This window comes from Lutra lutra, chromosome 17, assembly GCF_902655055.1.
Source record: "Lutra lutra chromosome 17, mLutLut1.2, whole genome shotgun sequence".
Lineage (NCBI taxonomy): Eukaryota > Metazoa > Chordata > Mammalia > Carnivora > Mustelidae > Lutra > Lutra lutra.
The window spans coordinates 10,016,376-10,041,378 of NC_062294.1; the positions used below are offsets into that span (position 1 = coordinate 10,016,376).

The 25,003-nt window shown below is 43.5% G+C and overlaps 1 protein-coding gene across 2 annotated transcripts in view; it reads left to right on the forward strand.

The window, feature by feature from the left end:
- The window catches only part of ADAMTS18 (ADAM metallopeptidase with thrombospondin type 1 motif 18), a 137,218-nt gene that overhangs the window by 54,265 nt on the left and 57,950 nt on the right, over window positions 1-25,003 (forward strand). The window contains exons 4-11 of one of the 2 annotated variants that reach the window (XM_047712341.1): window positions 6,493-6,775; window positions 8,909-9,102; window positions 9,373-9,456; window positions 11,031-11,190; window positions 12,760-12,865; window positions 14,839-14,976; window positions 17,134-17,287; window positions 24,435-24,530. In XM_047712341.1, the coding sequence (XP_047568297.1) occupies window positions 6,493-6,775; window positions 8,909-9,102; window positions 9,373-9,456; window positions 11,031-11,190; window positions 12,760-12,865; window positions 14,839-14,976; window positions 17,134-17,287; window positions 24,435-24,530 (1,215 nt within the window). Of the gene's footprint in view, window positions 1-6,492; window positions 6,780-8,908; window positions 9,103-9,372; window positions 9,457-11,030; window positions 11,191-12,759; window positions 12,866-14,838; window positions 14,977-17,133; window positions 17,288-24,434; window positions 24,531-25,003 lie in introns of both variants that reach the window. The other variant, XM_047712340.1, reaches the window with a different exon arrangement.

Genomic DNA, 25,003 nt, shown 5'->3' on the forward strand with positions numbered 1-25,003 from the left:
TTTTTAGTAACCACAAATATATATCTTTGCCGATATTTTCTCCAGCCAGCTTCATGGGGGCAACTTTGTTATTCTATTAGCTTTTCCTAAAAAGAGAAAGAGAATGTATATACTGCCCCCCCTTGGGGATTCCTTTTTTTTTTTTCTTTAATTACTTCAAGACCTTTCTTTAAGGTATATCATCTCACTTTTAGCAAACTTCATCAACCCATTGAATCAGTTTTTTATTATTTAATAGGATAAAGGTCACTTAAGACAAGGACCTTAGGGGCATCTGAGTAGCTCAGTGGGTTGGGCCTTATCCTATTGTTAGGATAAAGGTCACTTAAGACAAGGACCTTAGGGGCATCTGAGTGGCTCAGTGGGTTGGGCCTCTGCCTTCAGCTCACGTTGTGACCTTGGTGTCCTGGGATGGAGCCCCGCATTGGGCTCTCTGCTCTGTGGGGAACCTGCTTCCCCCTCCCCCTCTGCCTGCCTCTCTGCCTACTTCTGATATCTCTTTCTCTGTCAAAAAAAAAAAAATGTTAAAAAAAAAGAAATCTGTAGTCTCCCTTTTTCTGTCAAGTCTAAATCCTTTAATAGAATTTAAATATGACCTAGGGGGAGGGTGTTTTAAAGGGCAGTTTCCTGAAGTATGATTTATACCCTCCAGAGCCCTTGGTTTCTTACTTGGCTATTGAAATCTAAAATAGAAACAACTTTCTAACAAAGTGTTTTATAGTCGTTCCTCTCTGAACTATGAAATGGTGAACTGTGATCTGCGTAGAATATTGACTGTTGGTCTGTATCCATTGCCTCTTTAAGTTTAGCAGTTAAATTATATGATGACGGGGTTTCTAGGTCTTTGAAACTGGGAAAGGTTGACTCTTAATGTGGGAACAGTATTCAGTCCAGAAGGGGGCGCTGCCAGGCCTTTATCTCTGGCTCCCTCTGGCTTCTGAGGGAGAGGAGTCCCCTTGGGTGGGACATTGGGGCAGCCCTCCCTAGGGCTTCTCAGGGACTTGAGGCCTTCCCTGTCCTTCCCTACCCTAGGGGAAGCTTCAGCGCATCCTCAGTGGTAGGCCACTGGGTCTCTGTCCCCTCCTGTCCCCCCTCACCAACTTCCTCCCTCCTCATGAGCCAGGAAAGGGCTCTGGTCCCCTGGCAATGCCTGTCCTCAGGAAACCCTCCCATGATCTCCCACTCTCCTCATCCTTGTTTTCTCTCATGGAACACTTTTTTCCTTCATACTTTGCCCAAAGGAATATTCCATACCCATCTGTGATCTCGTTTAATCTCTCCCCTCCCCCGACCCCCCATTTAACTGGAAGCCACATGAGACCACGGCTGCATCTCGCTCACCACTGTTGGAGCCAGAACGTCGCGTGTGTTCTCTAACTCAAGACGCTTCACACATTCTCCACACAAACAGATGTCTCTTTTTGGAGGTGCTGGGTTTGGATTTTTAAACTATAAAATGTATTTATTTGGTCAGACTCCAATTTTTTTTTTTTTTTTTTGTTAAACTACACCCAAAAAAGAATCTTTCTTCCTTAATATCCGGCACTGTAAAATTCTTTTTTCATCCTGAAGAATTATTCTAGATTTTTGTTCTTGTCACTCTGAACTGAAAAAGAGAGGGCCGTGTGGGACCAGTATGTTTGTCCTGATATAGGATGACAATTCTTTTTTTTTTTTTTTAATGCTTTCTCAACACAGAAGCTTTCACTGTGCCTTTGAGTTGCTTAAGGTGCTCAGGAAACGGGGAGAATACAGGAAAAGTTTCCCAACCGGTTAGTCCAGTTAAGGCACTGAAGTGGCTTAAGCCTTTGATATTAGTTTAACCAAGTTAGGAAGTTAGTAAGGCAGGAGGGCTTTCAGGGATAAATCACTCCTCCCTCCCGCCCCTGCCTTTTAACTGTTCCTTCTGTCTGCAGGGGACTGTAAATGGTGTCTTTTGTCTTCATGCCTCTGGAAGGAGGGGGCACTGGGAGATGGGGTTTACATCAGGGGACCCCATTCTCCGTGTGCTGCCAGCTGAGATCTCCTCCCAGAGTGGTTGTGGGGTTCAAATAAAGCACCCCAGGGAGTGCTCGGGGCTCGACAGCTGGACTTTGGGAAGAGTGCCTGGTTTTTATGCATTGGAACATGTTGCTTCCCACCTCTGGTGTCTTCCGCTGAGCAGGGAAGGAAGAAGGGGTGCTGGCTGGTCTCCTGGACCAGCAAGCCTGCGGTCAGAGAGTCTTTCATTCCCTTATTCCACAAACATTTATAGACTAATAAACAAATGTTGATGGGCTGATAACATGCGACACGCAGCAGGGATGCCTGTGAGGCTCCTGCTGTCACAGAGGGTACATTAAGACTGTGTGCTCTGGGGGGGAAGGAGAGGGTGGCATTTCGTTTGTTTCTGTCACTGTAAATAGACATGAGCAAAGACACCAGGACGTCAGAGCATTTGAAAGTGGGGGAGAAACAGGGCCACGAGCGTCGCTTCTTGGAGGGGAAGGTGAAAAAGCCGTGAGCACCAGAAGCCGAGCTGGTCGATGGGAGGAGGAGATCATAGGTCGAAGAAAAAGTGTGCAAGAGTGTGTGGCGGAGGAGAATTTCCCTCTACCCTACTAGGTTCTTGGCTCAGACCTCTCTGTTATAAAAGATCAATGGGAGAAAACCAAGTGTCTAATAATATGTATACCTCCTGCACACATGGAGGGCCCCAGGAAGGCTTCGGGATCTCCCCCAGAGGGCCCAAGACAGCGCCCTAAATACCGTCTCCAGCTAAATACAAAAGAAAGTGTTGAGGGGGAGCAGTTGTGGGAACTTATCAGGCCAAGTGCCCTCAGCAAGGGTATGGTTGTTATGCAGTTTAAGTCCACACCTCCCTTGAGAAGAGTTTCCCGATCTGTGGTCATCTTCCTATTCCTCGTACACAGAGAGACACTCTTATACATAGAGATTTTCTTTATAAATATAAACTTCTCTTAGAGAAGGGTAACTTCTCAAGGTTTTCAGAGCTTCTCCTATGTGGGCTGATTCTTTCCTTTTTTTTAAAAGATTTTATTTTATTTGACAGAGAGAGTGAGCACAAGTAAGGGGAACAGTAGGCAGAGGGAGAGGGAGAAGCGGGCTCCCCGCTGAGCAGGGAGTCCAGTGCAACGCAGGGCTGGATCCCAGGACCCTGAGATCATGACCTGAGCCTAAGGCACCAGCTCAACGGACTGAGCCATCCAGGTGCCCCTGCATGGGCTGATTCTTAAAAATAACCAGCTCAAGGTAATCCTTGTGCCAAGAGACATATTCTGGGGTGAAATTTCTGTTCCTCTTCAAGTAAGAGAACATAGTAGATTCAGGAAATGAAATGTCCTATAAGAATGGTGGGGAGGGAGGAAGGGAGTGGGGACAGATAAACTGTCCAGCTCCACACAGAGCACGTTATACAGGGGCTTATGGGCCAGGAAAAAGGGTTTAGATTTGAGATCAATACCGGAGTGCATGGTAAGAGCTGATTACATTGGACTCTGGCCAGTGTGAGGAGACCCTATGAGAGGATGCAGGTAGTTTTGGGACACTAAACAGAGAGTGTCCAAACGAGGGACGAAAACCTCATCAGCATGGCCCTGGGCTGGGCGGAGAAGGGTGGGTTACTCTGAGACCCAGCCTGAAGATATGATGGAAAGGATTCCGACATTGTGGGATTTTACTCAGCTGAATTTTGATCTTGCCAATCGATTTATCTTCTTCCGGAATCTGCATGAGAACATGAACGTGAACGGTTCTCTTGACTTGCCATGTGCCTCTGTTCTTTATGCCAACACCTGGCACAGGGCTTCTAATTAGGTGCTTGGTGTGAGTTCACGGAGCCAAGGAAAGCATCTGCCTGTGTCCCGATTCTAGATAATAGGTCAATGTTGAAGTCAGTCTGGCAGTCGGTCAGAAGGCAGCACCCGAATGAAGGGGGAGGGAGATCGGCACCAAACCACGGGTTCTGGGGCTTCTTTTGAGAACGAGAAACTGAACCGTATCAGAGAGCCCAAATTAGGCCTAGGCACAGAGCCCTCCACCCTGCAGGGAGTTGTGGGGGGGTAGGTGCCAGGGCCGCCTCTGCGTTCCCATAGTAATCTGTGCTTGCCAAGATACCCCCTTAGCATTTGGTACCACCCTTGAATTTTTAGTTGTCTGCTCCCTAACAAACCACATGTGGTTTGTATATCTCCTGCCCCGAGCTGTGCCTGGCCCTTCCCCGGCATTCAGCGAGTGTTGATTCAGTCACTCACCTTCCTTAGCCGCCTCGCTTGCTGTAGCTGAGAGTGGGTAAAGGCTTCTTCAGTGGTTATTCTGTCTCCCCTTGTAAGGTAGTCAGGGAGGGACGAGTCTCCCATTTTGCTCATGAAGAAGGGGAGGCCTAGAAGACTGGCCCACGAGGCCCTTTGTGCATGGCGGTGGTCGTCAGAGCAGTTCAGAACCAAGGTTCTCATGCGTGAGTCCCAAGGACAGAGATCTGGTTTCTGATGGGGCGGGATCCTGCCTGGGAGTGAGGGGATCTGTGTGTGCGTTCTGTTTCCCCGCAGCTTTCTGACGTTTGGCAAAGTTGCCGGTGCCTATCAGGGCTTCTCCGACTTTCACAGACACACAGATCACCTGGGGACCTAAATAAAACACAGACTCTGATGGCGCAGATTTGGGGTGAGACCCGCATCTGCATCCCTAACAAGCTCCTGGATGGGCTTAAGCCGCAAGGCCAGCAGACCAGACGTGCCATCCCCGGGCCCGGATGTCCAGGACCTTCTGAACCAAATGCAGGAAGACAGAGGGCAGAGGTGTAGACGGGAAGGCAGGGCTGTGTTGCAGCTGAAATAGCAGGTACCAAGATACACACTTTGTGCCATGAACTTGGAAAGCGAAATTGCAGTTGGATGGGTTTGCCGAGTCCCTTTTACAGCTGGGACGCAGGGGTGTGAGAGCGCCTGGCTCTGGGGGGTCCCGAAACAGACCAGGTCCGCCACTTGCCGCTGACGGAATCCGAAGGCAGAGAGATGGGTGGGGGGATTTGTTTCAGGGAAGCCAACACCGGGAAGACAGCGGACTCACGTCTCGAAGGCGGCCTCCACAGTGCCAGAAGTCCTGCCAGGTTCACTCAGGGAAATGTGGAGTGACGGTGAGCGGGTATGTGCAGTGGGCACTGAAGGTCAGGTCCGTCGTGGTGTTGGGGTCAGTCACATGGGGTCTGGCTGGCTCAGGACAGTCACTGTTGCTCGAGGAGGTAGTTTCAGTCCCCATCAGGGGATGCGTTGCCTGCTGGGTCTTTTGCCCGAGTTAAGAGATAAGCTGGCAAGAAGAACGTGATCAGGGAGAAGGTACAGAATGACGTCCAAGTGGAGGGGATTCAAGTCCCCGTTCACTCCTCCTTCCCCATTTAGCAGCTCTGTCTCTCGAGAACGCAGCCCCAGGCCCCTACATGGAGTTGGTGGTAACCGCTTGCCCCCCACTGCCACCCAGGCTCGCCCTGTTATTTAGCCCTTGTGGAACCAGGGTGGAATGGCAGCGTTTCTCCTGCCCATGCTGGGGGTCCCTCAAGGGCCAGGCTGCCATGAAACTGCCCCCTCGGCCCTATGTTTGCCACTGTGTCCCCTGCGTCCTAGATGCAGAGGCTCCAGGATGTCACGTGGTTCATCCCTCAGTCTCAAGAATCCCTGAACATCAAGATTAGTAGTGAAGAGTCTGGAACAGTAGTTGAGGGCACTGCCTCTGAGGGTCAAGTGCTCCGGATATCCCAAAGCCTACCTCTTTAGCATCAGGATTATTCTAAGCTGATTGTTTTTAAGAAACAGCAGACATGAGGAAAGCTCGGAAAACTGAGTAGAAGTTACCATTTTACCTTCACAAGGGAAATCTCTATTCACGGGGGTGCCTTCTTCTCTGTGCCAGGGACAGGACGGTGACCAAATCTTTAGCAACTTGTCCGTGTAGAAAGCCAGGACTTAAATCTCCGTATCAACCATATCTTTTCTCTGTGCTTTTCCTGGTAACCTTGCATGACTGCCCTTCCCCTGCCCCCAGTCACCTCTCAATATCTTCTTATACCTTTAGCTGGAGATAGTATTTGTAAGGTGGTGTCTTGGGTCCTTTTGGGGAGTTACTCCATTTGCCTGGGTAAGTTCCGTGTGTATGGAAGGTATACATGTTATTAAAAGTCTGTTTTACTCCAGGCAGTGTTTACTACAGTGGGGTCAGAGCCAAGAACCTAGAAGGGTAAAGGGAATATTATTTTTTTTCCTTCTCTACAATGCCATTGCTAGCTTTTCTACTGACTACCTTGACCTCAGTTTTGTCCTCTGTAAAATGGGGATAAAAACATTATAACTGCTAATGGTACATCTGAAATAGATAATACACGTCAATTACTTAGCACAGTGCCCGCACATAGGAAGTAGCCGATAGACAGTTGTTGAAAATCACCACGTACAAAGGGGATGCCTGGAATCATTCATATTTTCTGTGTGTTTGGCTCTTTAGTCAGGTCTAATAAGGACACGAAAAAACGAATTCCTCATTTCACCGTTACCTCAGCTGCTGGCCCAGGAGCATAACTACAGCGCACCTGCGGGACACCATCCTCATGTACTGTACAAAAGGACGGCTGAGGAGAAGGTCCAGCGTTGCCATAGCTACCCGGGCTCCAGCGGGCATCATCTTGGTCACTCCCCAGCTCACACTCCCCTTACATCTCAGAGTCAAGAGAGAGAGCATCACCACCCAAGGTTGCAAAAGCAGCATTTTTGTGGACGACGCAAGAAATGTATGTAAGGAAACTTTTTCTTATTCTGTTCTTATGTGGGCCCTCAGTAGGCTCTCTTGAGTGTAGTCAGGTGTGCTGACTTTGCAGGTTAAAATGGGGTGACATAAGCACCCCTTGAAATTTGTCTTGGAGATGGGCCAAGATTCACCCCTGTCGGGCAAACCTGGGTGATCAGTTCTCAATTCTTCTAGGTTAAACTAGGAAAGATTTTGATATGCTTTTGTTTGTTTTAGTCATGGGTCGCCATGTTATCTTGGTTTCTGTGCTCCTGAGAAAGGTACCCAGTCTTCCAGTGATGAAGGAAATCAGAGGTGAATCCTCAGGTGTGGTTGGATGTTTGTTCCTTTTGAGCTCTTAAAGGATAACTTCACAGGAAATGAGAACATCAACACCTATGTGGATGTAGCAGTGAGATACAAGGCCTATTGGGCATGGTTTGTGACCCAGGCACAACATTCTGCACTTTGTAGATCAGCAGCATCAGCCCCACAAGTAGTCTTAAATGTTCTAATGGCCACATTTCAAAAATTAAAGATAAATTAATTTTAATAATATGTTTATTAATTAATAAATATTTACCTGATATAGTATAGAATATCATTTCCACATGCAATGTTGAGTATACCAAATTATGAATCAAGTATTTTATATTAAATTTTGGAATTCTGGTCATTGTTGGACAGAGCACAATTTCAATGTAGACAACAAATTCTCATCAGAAATACTTAATCTGTATTTCAAGTTCATAAAATTTAAGGTTGGAAAAGTAGCTTTGCATATTCCAATAGTTCCAAACTTATTTTTCAATGACTGTACCAAATATTGCTTGCTTAATTTAAATTGAAATTAATTAAACTTAAAATTAAAACTTTGGTTTCTCCAGTGGCACCAGACACATTTCAAAGGCTCAGTAACCACGAATGGCGGGTGAGTGTGAGTTAGAGCAGCCGGATGGTGTTTCTACCTGAGGAGAATGGGAACTGCTATCTCTGAGCAATAATGAAATGCCATGTTTCTACCATTATAATTGCTCTTTGGGGTTTGGGGTATTAACAGAAATATCATCTTTAAGGAACATCTGTTTGACATGGATTTATGATCATAGTGGTAATTATAATTGCGCTCCCCATAGTGACAATGATATGTATTTGATGGATATCAAAGCTCATCTTTAGAGCAGTCTTGTGATTGGTATTGTGAGCATTAATGCTCTTTTCCTTAATAAACTGAGACTCAGAGTCACTTATCAAAGTGGCCGACTTGAGGTTTTTTATCTAACTCTACATAATTTGATCTTTTAATTTCACTTTCTGGAGAGTTATAATGACTTTACTCTGAGGACTGTACTAGTTGTTGAAGTATTAAAATAACTCTGTGTTAGTATTACAGTGTCCCATTCCCTCCCAGCAATCCTTGGACTTGTCCCTCTCTATTAACTGAAGGGATCGTGCCTGGCCCAACATCTGGAGACTTCCAGGTCTCTTCTCAAAGGCATGGCCAATATCCACTCTGTTAAGGTGGTGCCTGCACTTTACCTGCTAGGAAATACTTACTATCATTTTAAATATCACCCCTGACTGTGCTCTTTTCCTCAAAACTAACTCGATATTAGTCAAAGAGTCCTTATTCAGCACTTACTTTGTGCTATACTCAAGTTTCTGTTGATGAAACAAGGATATTAGACATGGACAGTATTCTGTAGGACGTATATTTCTAAATTTCATTTGGAAATAATATATGAAGTGTTACCATGAATTCAGATGCAAAGGATAATGTCTATTTCTGCAGTGTTTAAAATAAAAATGAGCATGTTCTGTTTTTAAAGGCTATTTGGACAAAATTAATTTTTGTTGACCTGCTGTACCAACTAGATTTGTATTGTGTGTGTGTGTGTGTGTGTGTGTGTTTTACCTGGTAGAGTATTTTTGAGTTGTTGAGTCTATCCGTTCACCAACCTCTTTGACTGAATCTTTCTTGACCACAAACTAGGTGCAAAGCCCCAGGACAAGAACCTGAAGTCACCATTTATCAGTACATCAGTCAAGTGTTGGTTACAGACTCTCTCCCTGCCCTGTTTAGATTTCTTTTATCTCCACTGATAATTCTTTCCAAATGCTCTTATGTTCATTGTAGATGCCCCTAAGCCTCCCACGGAGGACACCTATCTCAGGTTTGATGAATATGGGAGTGCAGGGAGACCCAGAAGATCAGCTGGAAAATCACAAAAGGGCCTAAATGTGGAAACCCTTGTGGTAGCAGACAAGAAAATGGTGGAAAAGCACGGCAAGGCAAACGTGACCACGTACATTCTCACGGTCATGAACATGGTAAGGGAGTTTGTTAGACTCCAGTGCTCTAGTTCTCCAGAACAACCAAAATCACAGAATATCCTTGTGTGGATTGGGTAGCAGATGGAGCCACATGATTTTATTGGAAAAAAGTTGAGTTTTGAGGAAATTGCTTCATACGTACATATACGTACATTCAATTTTGTAGAATTGAAGCGTGCGTACTTAAAAATCTGATTGATACACACAGAGAGTTTTGGAAATTTCTAGATTTTCTTTATTTTTGTTTGATTTCAATTGCTCCAACAGGTTTCTAGCCTATTTAAAGATGGGACCATTGGAAGTGACATAAACATTGTGGTGGTGAGCCTCATTCTTCTGGAACAAGAACCTGTACGTGCCAAACTTCGCTTACTTCTTAATTCTTTCTGCCATTTGGGATCTACTTATTGAATACCTACTGTGTACCTATCCATGAACTAGTCATTAGAAATTCCAGCTTGAAAATAGGCTGACCCTATCCTCAAAGAAAGTAAACTTAATAGGGTTATGTATTCAAATAACTAAAACATCACAAAATAATTATATATATACATATATGAAATTATATATATAATGTGTGTATACAATGGCATAAATATTAAATGTGCATATATAATATAAATACTACATTATATATAAAAATACAAATATTATTTAGGTTTCACAGGGAGGGTGCATTTGATAATAGATTTAAGGGTTGGTTGCATTTTGCACATCGGATATGTTGGGTAATTTCAGGTAGATGCGAAAAGATATTTTGAAAACCTACTGAAAAGAAGTCATCACAAAATTCTTGTAGTTAACCTGCTGTCCCCCCAGCACCATCTTAGGTACTACAGGGACTAAGTAAAGACTATTAAACTGCCCTTGAATTGATTACCTTGAGGTGCAGGACACAGGCATGGAGTAAATCATTTAACCAGAACATATAATAAAGTGTTAATTGCATGGCACTCACTGCTTTGTAGTGTTTTGGTACCGAAACTGTATTTTTCTGAGGTGGAGATTACCAAGTTTTTTAAGTCCCGCTGTGGCTTCTCCTCTTCATCTGTTACCCCAGTAATTATTGTACAAAGCGAGGAGTCCGAGACAGAAATTAATCTCATTGTCCAGGTGTGTAGAGCTACAGAGGTTAACCTGTCAAACTGTTCCTGGAATTTTAGGAAGGTAGAAAGGAGGGTGTGTCATTGGGAGGCAATTTTGTTTTTAACCTACCACTTATACTTTGCCCAGGGACACTGAAGCCGGAGGCATCCTAATTTATGGATAATTAAAGGCCTAGTCTAAAAACCCTCAACTTGACCCAAGTCAATAGTTTTAAGCAAAGATTTGGTAAATAATTATCTCAAAGCGAGGTCCTGTCTTACCCCTCAGAGTCTTATAATTATTTGTTTCTACATCCATTCACTGAGCTTTCATTTTATTGATTGATGGATGGATTGATTTTAGTCTGTGATGTGCCAAGGCCTTTGCTGGAAATTCTTACACAGGGGTAGGTAAGTTGTGGTCAGTACCTTCCTCATGCTGTATTGAAGAAGACATTGAACTTTCTCACCACTAACTTACAATCAGGTTCTAAAAGCTGTAACAGTTTTATAAGGGTGATACCAGCATGAGATGAACACAGATATTCCTAACTGATATCAGGTTACTACTTTTTTTTATATAGAAAAAGAACTAGTTATAAAGTATACTACTAAAACCCTGTAGTTACTTTAAGTATTGTGAGCATTTACCTGAAATAGTTTTAGGGTGTTATTTTTTCTTTTTTAATCAGTCCTCTCCAACCTTAGCTCAAGTGTTTTTCTCTACTGATCTTTCTCCCTAGAAACATGATGTTTTCTGTATTTGCCTGTACAAATGGAATGAGTCACGGTTCTCACCTCTGACAAATTCACACTCTGATTTGTGTGGGTTTCCCATAGGGAGGATTACTGATCAACCATCATGCCGACCAGTCTCTGAACAGTTTTTGTCAGTGGCAGTCCGCCCTCACTGGAAAGAATGGCAAGAGGCATGACCATGCCATCCTGCTCACGGGATTTGACATTTGTTCCTGGAAGAATGAACCATGTGACACTCTAGGTAAGGCATGAGTGGATGCTTCACTCGCACCTGTGGAAGCATGGTATGGAAACTATCCACCGGCTGGGTGGCCCTAAGAATCCTCCATAAGAAGACCTAATATTTAAATGGCGGAGTAGTATCTTCACTGTACCCTGAATATTGTTCTATTTAACTGAAGTCGGGGTGGAATGGTGAGCTCATTTCCTTTATTCATTTGGTATTTTTCTTTATTAACTCTATTGATGACCATTGAGGTAAATTGTTTAACTAGACAAGTTGTGGTTTATTCCATCAGCACAACTGGGCAGCTGAAGAGAATTTGACTGAAGAACTCAGAATATCTCCATGCTGCGTAACTGTGCCCTTGGGTAGCATAGTGGTGCATCCTTTAGAAAGTTACTTGACCTTTAAAGGACCCTGCTATTCTATATTTGCACAAGATAGTGAGTAAGGACTGTGTCTTCTATGTCTAAACTGTTTTTTCTGGTATATTCCATTGCATACAATAGGAACCCAGCAATTTTTTTTGATGAATTAATGATCATCTAGATCAGTGTTGATGATGATGATGATGGTGGTGGTGGTGGCAATGGTGCCATTGGTCATATATGCTTATAAATTGTGTTTCTCAGACCATCTCGTGGACCTTATAGCAGCAAGGTGGGCACGGTCCATCCACAAGTGTGTGTATTTCATACACACTGGACACATACTCTCATTTCACATATGAAGACTGAAAACTGGGAAGAAAGATGTTTAACACACAATGTGGTTCAAGATAGAATCAAACACTGGCTAGAATGATTTTACAGCTGCTCTTAGAAGGAAGTAGTTTATGAAAACAGAAGCATTCGTCACGGTCTAGTAAATAGGAGAAAAATGCATTTACTCTGTTCACGTTCTTCAGGCCTTTTCATGTTGTCTGCTTCAGAAAAAGACCAGGATGTATGTTCTCTTAGAAAATATACCTTGAGCTTTAATGCCAATAGCATTGTTTAGTGTACATTTTGCATTGGTTTAACTCCAATAAGGCATATATAACTGTCATGCAGCTTCCTATTCTGTATGGAAAATGGAAAATACAACACTTGTAGTGATTTCACAGGGTTGTGAGGAGGATCTGTTGATGACAATATGTTTTGTTTTGTTTTTTAAATTTATTTATTTGACAGACAGAGATCACAAGTAGGCAGAGAGGCAGGGAGAGAGGAGGAAGCAGGCTCCCCACCAAGCAGAGAGCCCGATGTGGGACTCGATCCCAGGACCCTGGGATCATGACCTGAGCCGAAGGCAGAGGCTTCAACCCACTGAGCCACCCAGGCACCCCGATGACAATATGTTTTAAAATGCAAGAAAATGTTAATTTTCTGCATTTATCTGGACGAGACAGATAACCAGATAACCCTATACCTTTAGTGCTTTTCTGAAAAAAAAAAAAAAAATTAAGTACCTGAATCAATTGAACTGAAATTAATCATGTTAATCAATGAAACTAAAACTGTGCAGAACATTTTGAAGCCATAAGAAATGAACAGGTATCTGTACGAGTGCCCTTTGGACTAACACTTGAAAATGCTCTCTCCATAGGGTTCGCCCCCATCAGTGGAATGTGCAGTAAGTACCGAAGCTGCACCATCAATGAGGACACGGGGCTTGGCCTGGCCTTCACCATCGCTCATGAGTCAGGGCACAAGTGAGTGAGCCCTCAATTCACCACTTGAACGAAAACCGGCTGGGTGATTCACTGTGATAGTGATATCACTATCCCCTAGTGATAATTGTTGGCCTAGTCAGAATAGATAGGCTGAATCTTGGGTCAAGCTTGGAATCCTGCCTGACTCTAAGGAGAGCTCCCTCAGTAAAGGCCGGCCATCATGGATGTTGCTTTTTCTGAACAACAGTGTTTTCCTGCTACACAGAATTACATGGTGGGCACAGATGGACTGCGAGTCACCTAATGGACCCCCTCGTCTTTTAGGAATGTCTTCCAGGCTCTGCTACAGTGAAGATCCTTTTGGTACATTACATCGAGGCAGACATGTAAATTCACAAAACATAATGGCATGTTAATTGTTCAAAGGCTTTCAGTGCACGCACTGGATATTCTTGGAGTTGGTGTCATGGCGTGTTCTTAGTAGTCTCTTCCCCAGTGTTAGTAAATTTTTCTCTTGTGAGAATAGAGTTCGAAATGAGGGATGAGAAACCTGAGAGCAGTGAACTAAATGGATAAGGCATGACATATGGTGCTGACACAGTTCTGTAGAGGCTTTTCAAATACTCCTTGAATGGTACCAGCCACATTGGAATGAGCCCACTGCTGTACAAAATGGCTGCTTCAAAAGGCAAGCTGTTTGGATAGATGAGTTGAATATTGGTGTGTGTGTCTTGTGTTCAACACTTATCTCGAATGCTCATATTCAGAGCATCTGATTGATTTCTGGCTTAAAAGTAAAATCATCTCCTCTACAACTATAATTTATATTTGAATATTTTGGTGCTCATGTCTCTCATGAGCATATTATCTTCTGGAAATTTGGATCCGGTGTATGTACGCAGCCACTTTCTTAGCAAGGTATGAATGAACCAATTTTATTGTGAACACTGTTACAAAAATGCCTGTCATGCACAAGGCCCCTTTGTACAGAGCAGGAAAGAAGTATGAATGTCAAACATGTCTGCTTAAATTTGTTTCTGTACCTATCACCTGCTGACCCTGAACTTCAGTATCACAGTTTCACAGATGGTGGGAAGAAAAAAAAATGTGGTACTTGAAATGAAAGAATTTGACTATCCCATCATTTTAAAGTAGCTTAGATATCTTGACCAAAAGTTTCTCATCCTTAAAATATATAGCAGATGTACCATTCTCTGATTTTGTGGGCAAGACATAATGGAATAAAACCCATAGCATTCTTTACAATTTTCTACATGAATTTTACAGTACGACAGTTGCCTTTTTTTTCCTTAAAAAAGGTGTTTTGTTTTTTTTTTTTTATTTGTTTTAGAGAGAGAGAAGCATGCAAACAATGGGAAGGGACGGAGGAGAGGGAGAGCGAGAATCTAAGATTCCACACTGAGGGCAGAACCCCACACAGGGCTCGATCTCACGACCCTGAGATCATGACCTGAGCTGAAACTGAGAGTCGGACCCTTAACCTACTGAGCCACCCAGGCCCCCCTACAGTTGACTCTTAAACAACATTGTTTTGAACTCTGTGCAGGTCCACTTACATGTAAATTATTTTCAGTAAATGCCATATAGTATTTTAAGTGTATTTTCCTTATAATTTTCTTAATAACATTTTTTTCCCTAGCTTACTTGATTGTAAGAATATAGTATATAATGCATGTAACATACAATGTACGTAGTAATTAAGTTATTAGTAAGGCTTCCAGTCAGCAGTAGGTTATTAGTAGGTAAGCTTTGGGGGAGATAAAAATTAGACTTGAATTTTCAACTGCAGGTGGGGAGGGTCAGTGCCCTTATCCCCTTTGGTGTTCAAAGGTCAATTGTATATAGTAACTCATTTTTGTCTTTCTTTTTCCTTACAACTTTGATAACTCTGTCTCTCACTTGGGTTCAGTGATTGTCAATGCATCTTCTTTCCTTTGATTATAATCTGGAAAATGGGCTCACAAAAAGATGTTTTCTTCTTTCTACTGCAGTTTTGGCATGATTCACGATGGGGAAGGCAATCCCTGCAGAAAGGCTGAAGGCAATATCATGTCTCCCACACTGACAGGAAACAATGGGGTGTTTTCCTGGTCTTCGTGCAGCCGGCAGTATCTCAAGAAATTCCTTAGGTAAGACAAAATAAAGCAGGGGTATTCCTAGGGTGGTGACAATAAACAGTGTTCAACATAAGTTTAAAATACTCGGTGGTTTGATGATGATGGCGGTGTTAGTGACAGTGATGATGATGATGACGATGATGGGGCTGGTGCTGGTGATAATGGTGGTGGTGGAGATGGTGATGGTGGTGATGATGAAGGTGGTGAAGGTGATGATGGTGATGCTAATGATATTGTCATCACTATTGCTATTGAAAAAATACATTGAAGGTCTAATACCATGCTAAATGCTCTGCACATGTTGCCTCATTCAATCTTCATGGCATTCCTATTATGATTCTTTGTCTCTGCTTGAGGAAACTGAGTCATAGGGAAGTTAACTGTGTTGCTTAATGTCCTACAGCCAGTAAGATATAGACATGAGATTCACACTTAGGTCTGCTATGACTCCGAGATCTACACTTATAACTATCTCCTGTTTATGACCTCCAGAGGCTGCTATATAAACATTTAACTGTAACTCACTATTTTAATCTGATCATCCAGTTTGGTTATAAGAGTATTAAAAATGCTAAAATGGTGTGCATATTTATAATGAATGAAATATTGTCTTGCTTAGCTAATTTTGTTTAAAATGGCCATGAGCTAGACATCCAAGGGGGAAGATAGATATATGAAATCCATTTGATAACTCAAAACTCCTACATGGCATTTGTAAAATGGGAACTAGGAAGGTAGCACTGTGTGATTCATATTAAATGATGAACCCAAAGTTGGAACTCTTTGAAGTTTCCTCTAATTTTATTTAACAACAATATATATTTGACCATTGTAATTATAATAGCACTCCTAGTTTTTATTATCTATCTTATCATGCTATGTTGACTGACAAAAACGAGAAATTCTAATCACATTTCCCTTTGACCAAATGTTAGGGAAACAAACAAAATATTTTTGGGAATTGATAATTTTGATACTTTTTTTTTTAACTGTAGTATTGCATACTATTTGTGAATGTTCCTAGAATTAGTAATACAGGCAAAGCTGATTAAATGTAAAGATGTCTGACCAAACAGTATCCAAAGAATAGTAAAAAGTTGACAAACCTTTTGCTAATTATAAGTTTTATCAAATAGAAGATTGTCTTCATTAGTTTTAAATTTATGATTTGAGCTTTAAAAGTATCTTTTCTATCTCATGTGAGAATAGAATCAACAGATATTATAAATCAAGGTCAACTTAGTACAGATTGAGTTCCTGTCATTAATATGATACAATTAATTGTTTGGGGATGATGGTACCAGTTGACTTTGAATGCTTACCATGCTGGGTTGGCATGTTGCATTTTCTTGCCGGATCTGTTAAACTCTTGAAATCACTGTCCGTAATGAGGTATATTAGAGTTGATCTTGGTCTCATGGTTGACTCGGATTCCCATCTGTCTGCCTCCACAATCATACTTCACCACCATGCTATTTTAACTCTCATAGTTTAACTGTTTAAGTTAAACGGAGGGAAGGTGCTTTTTAACAATATCCACCATCCAGACTGACTTTTGTTTTTTCTTAATACATCCCAGTTGAGTACACTTCGGGGAATTATTGGGGCTTATCGCCCCAGTGCATCCTTTCTCCTGATGCTTTCAAAAACCTCACTCATCTTTTGCTTGTGAAGATTATTTGAGGTAAATTACATTTTTGACCATCGCCCCATTACTTATAAAAGATGCAGCCTGACCTTCAACTCTGTGAAGACAGGCACCAGCTCTGCCCAGTTTATTTTGTACCCTTAGTGCTTGGCGTGGTACTCAGCACCTGGTAGGCACCCCAGTAAAAATCTGTTGAATATTGTTGAATGCAATTATTGGGAGAGTTTTCAAATACATTGACCTTTCCCATCTAGTTGGCCAAACCAAACCACTTGGGTAACCGTAACTTCCAGTGCCAGATGAAACGTTCCATAGCTGTGTAAATTCCATCTTTTCAGACAGGAAGGGACTCACTCTCTGCAAAAAAAAATAAAAAATAAAAATCCATTTTAACTTTCAATATTATCTATATCTTTTGCTATCCTGTATTTTCCTTTGCCTGAGTGAATTCAGAGACGTCGTTTTACGTGGAAGGATCAAAGATAAACACAGGAATTAACACGGCTGTGTTTTCACGGCAGCACACCTCAGGCTGGGTGTCTGGTGGATGAGCCCAAGCAAACAGGACAGTATAAATATCCGGACAAACTACCAGGACAGATTTATGACGCCGACACACAGTGCAAGTGGCAGTTTGGAGCAAAAGCCAAGTTATGCAGCCTCGGGTTTGTGAAGGTATGTTTGCGTGTGATTGCAAACTTACATTAAGATTCTGCAATGTGTCTGTGTCCCTAACAGAAATGTAAACATTTGGTTTGCGAAGGCCGAGGGTTAGAGTCTGGGTTATCTCTAAGATGTCAGTTGTTTGGCATGATAATTAAGTGGCGGTTTTACTGTCAATGAATTATCCAGGCTTATCCCCCATAGACGGTGCCTGGTTTAAAGACCATTCGACTGCATCCCTGGGAGAAAATCCCTCCTGACGAGTTGAGGATTTCATCACAAGCAGTCAATCTGGGTACAGTCACGTTTACCTTCTCCTCATCCTTCTGTCTATTATCGCTGTATCCATATCCCGCTGTGATGTGATATGTTGAAAAAGCGTCACCCCCTCGAAATATATCCCTGTACCTTTCTGGAATATGAAAACTACTGTTGACAGGCAACTTTTTGTGTGTCCAGTCTTCCCTTCAATATTGTGAGAAACATCGATGGGAAAAGGAAAGGTCCAGGATGTAGAAGTGGGAGAAGTGTCAGACCAGTTGGTCCAAAACTCCGTCACAGAGCGTGTCAACATCGGTACAAAATGGAATCGGTTTTAAGTGTTTCTTCCCTAGTATCCAGAGAAATGTGGCATTCCTCGGTATCTGGAAACTGGGAAACGACGAAGTTTTATAGCTCCTTTTCCCTGCTCTCTTCCTCTTCTTCCCCCTTTCCATCTCTCGCCTTGTCTGTTTGTCCTCCTGCAGCCGCCAGCAGCCCCACCGTGGGTAACCTGCCTCTCCCCCCACCCCCAGCACTTGCCACGTGAGCATCTGTTCCACATAAGGCATCGTCTCAGAGACATATTTTACTTCTTCTCAGTCTTCATGAAGACCTTTTGAAAGGGGCATGATCATGTCCTACACAGAACTCAGAGAATGTATATTCCATTTGCCCAAATCCTCAAAACTTTTAAACCTGTCCGTCACACTGATGTTAAGCTTCCTTCTCTCCAAGTAATAGGTGTTTCCCAAGCTTCACTCACTAACATCAACAGTCACTGATAATTACCTTCATTCTCTGTGCTGTGTCTCTGTATTGTTTTTTTTTTTTTTTTTAAAGATCATTTATTTGAGAGAGAGAGTGCTCAGGAACAGGGAAGCAGAGGGAGAGGGAGAAGCAGGCTCCCCACTGAGAAGGGAGCCTGATGCAGACGCGTGACTTGATCCAAGGCCCCGGGATCATGACCTGAGCTGAAGGCAGATGCTTAACCCACTGAGCCACTCAGGCGCTTTTCTGATGAATCAGTTTGCTTAAAAATACGTAAGTCCAGTCCTAAGAAATAACTACCAAATCCCAGGTTTTGATATGGGATCACGTATTTCTCTAATGCTCCTTAAATGTCTCACCGTTAGAAAAGTTGACCCATGCACCATCCACAGTTTTCTTGGCGTATCCTCCATGGAACACAGAACTGATTTTGGCAAATGCTGGCGTATCGTGTATATGCTAATACGTTGACAACTGTTTCTAATTGCCTGTTATGTTGATGTATCTGGCAGAGGTCAGTAGACATTCGCTTGACTGACAAAGTTTGTCGAACTCTGTCTCCTGTTTGCTTCATTCCTGAAGGTTTCACAAGCTCGTGCATTCATTAATTAAACATTTACTAAGCGCTTACTTTGCGGCAGATGCGCAATGGGTAACAAGTTTGATTTTCCTTGGAAATATCAAGGAAGTTTTAAAAATGACCGTGATTCCTGCAGGATCAGACATTCGACGCACATGTGTGGGGTGCCTGTTCAGTGTCCGACAGTGTGCAGTGTCCCACAGCCTCTCTGCCGTGACTGATCTTTTCCTGGAACCATGCCCTATTTTTGGGAGAGAGTGCCTCGGTCTGATGGTCTTTCTTAGGGAGCAGGGCAAGGGGAAGTGGCTGCTGCACACTAGAGAGCATGAGGAAGGCTCAGGGATGGGAATGCCTGGTGGGGTGGGGACATTTCCTTAAGGGAGAGGTTTGAGACAACCATGAGGCAAGACAGGGAAGGCAGTAGATCCCGAGGGTGGAATTTCCCCCCCACAGCCTACAGGAGCGGAAAATACCTGCTTGTAACCAACCATGGCGATACCTCTGAGAATCACAGATAGTTCCTCCCCGGCCCTATGTGGAAGGGGTTTTCCAAACATGCAAACCTCTTGTTCATCCTGCTGGTCTGGACAGTGTAGACCCATTTCCAGCAGCCCAGGAAAAGGGTGGTGGTGGTTTTCCGAGTCTTCACTGTCCTCTCATTGCTTTCCCTTACAAACCTGATCTCCTCACTGCCTTTTTTTTTTTCCCCTAAACTTTATGCCTCCTGGAAAGGCAGTTTTGCATAATAGTTAGAAGTGCGTGCGCGCGCATGCATACACACACACACACACACACAGAGAGAGAGAGAGGGGGGAAGAAAGAAAGAAAAAAGAAAAGCAAAGAATGCTCAGGTGTCTTTGGATCCAGGGATGCAATTGTCAGTTTCCGCTGGAACTTGTTAGAAATGAAAATGCTCAGGTCTCATCCCAGCCCTAAAGAATAAGAAGGTTTGGGGATAGGATGGTCAATGCTTGAACAGGGGCTCAGGTGATTCCGATGCTGACTCAGGGATGAGAACTGCTGAATTAGGCAGTCTTTAGTTTTTTACACACACACACACACACACACACACACACACCCCCACCCACCCACCCAACTTCTGGAGTTAGGTAGGCCTGGGTTTAAAACCTGATTCCGCCACACCCTAGAACCCTGAGCGAGCAGCTGAACCTCCCTCGGTTTTTGTGTCCCCATGAGGCTAAGAAAAGTTCTTCCCTGCTAATTGTGAGGGTGCAGCTCTAGGGGCTGCGGGACCCCTCAGAGGATACCCAGGCTTTTCCTCCTCCTATCCCAGCAGCATCGTCATCCCAGGCTCCTCTCTCCCCGTGGCTTCCTTGTCTAAGGTCTGGAGCTGGCTCTCTTCTATCCCTGTCTCTTCTTCCCTCCTCTCCCAGCCCCGGGTTTTCTGTCTTTGGTATATCAAGCCTGATCTCTCTTCCCTTGCAAAATGTTCAGGGGAAATGAGTTGGCAACTGATGGGTCCCCGTTATTTGGACAGATGGAAAGGGGGGGGGTCCCCTCCACAGCTTCTGAAGACTGTGCCTTTGGTTATAGCACATGTAGCAAAAGCTCCACAAAATGTTCATTTTTAGAGGCACCGAGAGGGATTGAATCCGAATAGCAATTACAGGGAAGCATTTGAATTCTAGTGTAAATGTTTGTGATCATCACCTCACAGAATGCTTCCTTTAAAAGAAGAAGCAGGTTAGAAACAGTAGGGTGGAGATATATTTCTTCTTTCAAGAATCTGACATTGCAGTGCATGAAGGACGTCAAAGGAGACAAAGTTCTAGAAAATAAGTCACGGACATGCTATGTACAGCACGGTGACTGTAGTTAATACTACGTTGCGTGTTTGAAAGTTGCTGAGCAAGTAGATCTTAATAGTCCTCATCACAAGAAAAAAAAATTGTAACAGTGTATGGGAACAGATGTTCTCAGATTTATTGTGGCGATCTCTTATAATAAATATAAATATTGAATCATTATGTTGCATACCTGAAACTAACAGTCAGTTACACCTCACATTTAAATATTATTTTAAAAAAGAACTTGACATTGGGATAAAAGAATGGAGAATAAGGAGAAACTTCCTAGAATCTAAATCTAAAAGTAACCAGTGAATGGTACCTACTTTGCCATCTACTAAACTTGCTACATCAGGTTTCAACTCTTACTAACTCCCCCCATGGACTCATGTTCCCATGTTGATATCCTTGTATTTTCCCAAACCCTTCCTTCGTACACATCTATAAGCCTTTTAAATTGTGCTTTCCACCCTAGAATGCATAGTCGCCCGTGTGACAAACACCTAATCACCTTTTACCGTTGTCAAAGATTCAGCGCAAGTCGTACCTCCTATTTTCCCAAGGAGATTTAAATGTTCCTCTCCCCCAGCCTCCATCTGCACACTCTACGGACCATCATGAACTCATGGCACCATATTATAACTGACGAGGTGTGCCTCTCGCCTCAGTGGATGGCAAGCCCGTAGTGTCTGCCCGCCATGTTGGCGGATACCCCAGAATCATTTACTGAATTTACATGGTACTAAAGCTAACATTTCTCTAACATTCCCATTTTCATAAACTGGAAGATTTTGCCTCTGTCCCCTTCTCATCCCTCCTAAAGGAAGGGAGAGAGAGAGAGAGAGGAGTCAAGAATGTCTCTACGATTTTTGGCTTGGGCAGCCAGAAGCATGGAGGTGTCATAACATGAGCTGGAAGATGTTGAACAGGTTTGGGGGGGCAGATGGGGAACTTTGTTTTGGATGTGTTTGGTGCTTCATAAAATTCGATATGCAGAGACCACTAGCATTTTTAGCTCATCGGTTTTGCTTGATGGGGCATCCTTCAGAATCTTTGAACTACAACAGGACAACACGGGTCAACCAGTGACTGGACAGAGGAATGCGTAATGTCGAGACTCTCCTTAAAGATCACATCTAGGCGACATGAGACCTTGGAGTCTCTGTGGTTATTTCTTTTCCCCTTAAATTATGACTTCAGTCTAGGGAATTATAGATAAGGAAAAGCTAGTCGAATATGCTGGGGGGGAAGAAAGGAGGGAAGAGCAAGCAAAAAAGTGCAAACTCCCATTTCTGTTTACTTTGAAAGGGAGCTTTCTCAGAGGACTCTCATGGTCGTCAAGGCATGTAGTTGGCTATAATTACATTTGACTTATGTACTTCACCACAAAAGAAATAACATGTTCATACAGCCTGTCTGATTTCACTCTGGAATCCTGTGTTTTTTGCCTCATTTTCCTGGTCTTCTCCAGCTGCCCCTTCTCCTTAGCCCTGTGGCTTGGCATTGGCCATGGAATCCGGGTCTCCTTTGCTTGGGTCTGCCCCAGGGTCATTTCGGTGGCTGCCACATAGGCGAGGGGTGTGGGTTATGGCTGCCCGCTGGCTGTCAAGAGGAAACGGTTTAATTCTGCAAGCTTTCCTAACTGTGGCTGGGTTTCAGTGGTTACCTCTCCTTTCTCCATCTTGATGTAGGACTGTCTTTTTCCACATTAAGTTGTCCCCCTCGGCCCCAGGGTGATCCATGGAGGGAGAGCAGACAGAGATGATGAAGCTGATTCCCTTGTTGGAAGGCTGCCTCCTGCTTTCTACTGATGTTAGCGGCAGGGCCATGTCTATGGGAAACACTGACATACCGTGTCTTAGGAGCTGTTTTGAGATTTGAAAGTGGTATTCTGGAATGTGGGGCACATGGCTGGGGCCATGGATGGGTGGTGGTCCCCAGCAGCATCTTGAATGTCCTTCCATTCTCCTTTGGAGGGGAGGGACTTTCTGGTCCACACGATCAGGCTCATTGCCCTTATCTCTGATTTCCTTGCGTTTCCTCTTCTTGGTTCTGTGGAAAACTTTTTTTGTGAAATCACTCTGGAGCTTGCTCTTGCCATGTTGTCTCACCATGAAATCTGCATTAACCGGAAGGCTTGGGGAATTGGGTGCCCAGTTAATGGAATTTTCAGGGCCCCACCAAGTGACCACAAAAGTCATTTTGTTTCCTCCCTGGTTGTTAATATTTTCCCCCAAATCGTACACGTTCACACGTCTATCCCAGCAAACAGAACGTGGCAAACAAAGTGGAATGATTTTGACATTTCATGATTTTGACATTCTCTTAATGACATAATTCTGAGTAGCAACTTTAGCTGTTTGGGCTGGAAGGAATCTGGTTCAGTCCCCTCATTTATAGATGGGTGACTGAGGCCCAGGAGGTTGAGAGCTTTCCAGCTTCCACTAATGACAAACCCAGGTCCAGAGAGCTGGGGTCGAGGACTCTGGCTGGAATCAGGCCAGTGCAAGTCCTGCCTTTGCCACTTACCAGCTGTGTGACTTGGCAGCTTTGGAAGTGTCAATGGCTCACTCAGTCCCGTCATCTAAATTAGTTTCTCTGGGAAATTAGTTTAGTGTCTGCCACTAAATGCTGTTAGTAACACTATTAGTTTCCCATAGCTGCTCTAATAACTTTCTGTGAACTTGGTGACTTAACATAAATTTATTTTCTTACAGTTCAGGAGGTAGACATCTGGGATGAGTCTCATGGGCTCAGATCAAGCGTTGGCGGATTGTGTCCCTTCTAGAGGCTCCAGAAGAGAAGCCATTCTCTTGCCTTCTCCAACTTCTAGAAGCCTCCTGTGCTCCTTGGCTCATGGCCCCTTCTCCCCATCTTCAAAGCAGCAGCATCCCCCTTAGTCCTCCTCACACTGTCCTCTCTCTGGTTCTCTTCCATCTTCCTCTGCCCTATTTAAGGTCTCTCATGATCATCTTGGGCCCATCTGGAAAATTAAGATAGTTTCCCCATCTCAAGGTCAACTGATTAGCAACCTTAATTACATATGTGATTTTAATCCCCCTTTGCTATGTAATTGCACGAAGTCACAGGTGCCAGTGATTTAGATGTAGTCTTTTGAGGGGGTGGGGGGAGCAGTATTCTACCTACCGCAGTCTAGCATGAGAGTTCAATTCTTTCATGGTTTAGTGTGAGAATTGTCGAAATGCTTGAAAATTACTATAAAGAGGAGCAAGGTGATGATGGTGATCATTTATACCATTTATCCTTGGGAACCAACCTAGAGAGTCAAGAGCTACTTCTATCACTATTTGCATAGGGGAGAAAACCACAGATCAGAGACTTCTAGAACTTGACCATACAGCATGGAACCTGGAATTCTGGGGCAAGGATTTGAATCAGATGGGCTCAATTCCAGTCTTGGCCTCTTCTGCTTCCCCGGTGGTGGTATGGGTGGTGGTTCTTACAAACCAGGTCTCTTAGTTTCAAGCCAAATGGTCCCTCCATAAATTATTATTACTCCCCCATTATTACCAAACACACATGCAGGTAGCATAGAAACTTCCTGATGTTACATTTGCTACTGCACGTAACTGGTTACCTTGCCGCTACCGACTTCACTTGCCTCTACTTCCTGGATCATGTCTCATTCTAGCCTCCTCAGAACACAATATTGTGAACAAAAGCTTTGGGTATTTTCATTTTTATTGTATCAAACCCTGACGACCTGCTTCTTTCCTTTCAGGACATTTGCAAGTCACTTTGGTGCCATCGAGTGGGCCACAGGTGTGAGACCAAGTTTATGCCTGCGGCGGAAGGGACCGTGTGTGGCTTGAGTATGGTAAACTGCATACTTGTTAGTTTTTAGTTCTGGAAACATGATAACACATAGAAATAAGTCACTGTATAAACTGTTTGCAGTGGGACCTCAGAATGGAATGCCTTAGCCGCATATATTTTCTGACTTGTCTTTAAGTCAACCAACCTTATTTAACAGCTCTTATCAAAACTCATGGCTAATATCACCCAGTAGTCTCAGTTATTCAGGATGAGGTGTTTTTTTTTCTGCCTTTGATTTCCATTTTTAGATGAAATATTTCAAAAAGGTGGAAGGTTTCTTTGTCTACTGTTTGCCTTTTCAACTTGATTCAGTATAAAAAAGCCTCGGGAGGAGATATTCCCTTTAGTGGCAAAGGAGAGACTGTCCCCCCATACAAGGCCTCTATCGCTTACCTCACAGGACCCATCACTGAGTTTCTGACATGCTCAGTGGAGTCCCGTCACTTAGAGGGACTCCTAGCCAAGGGTCAGCTG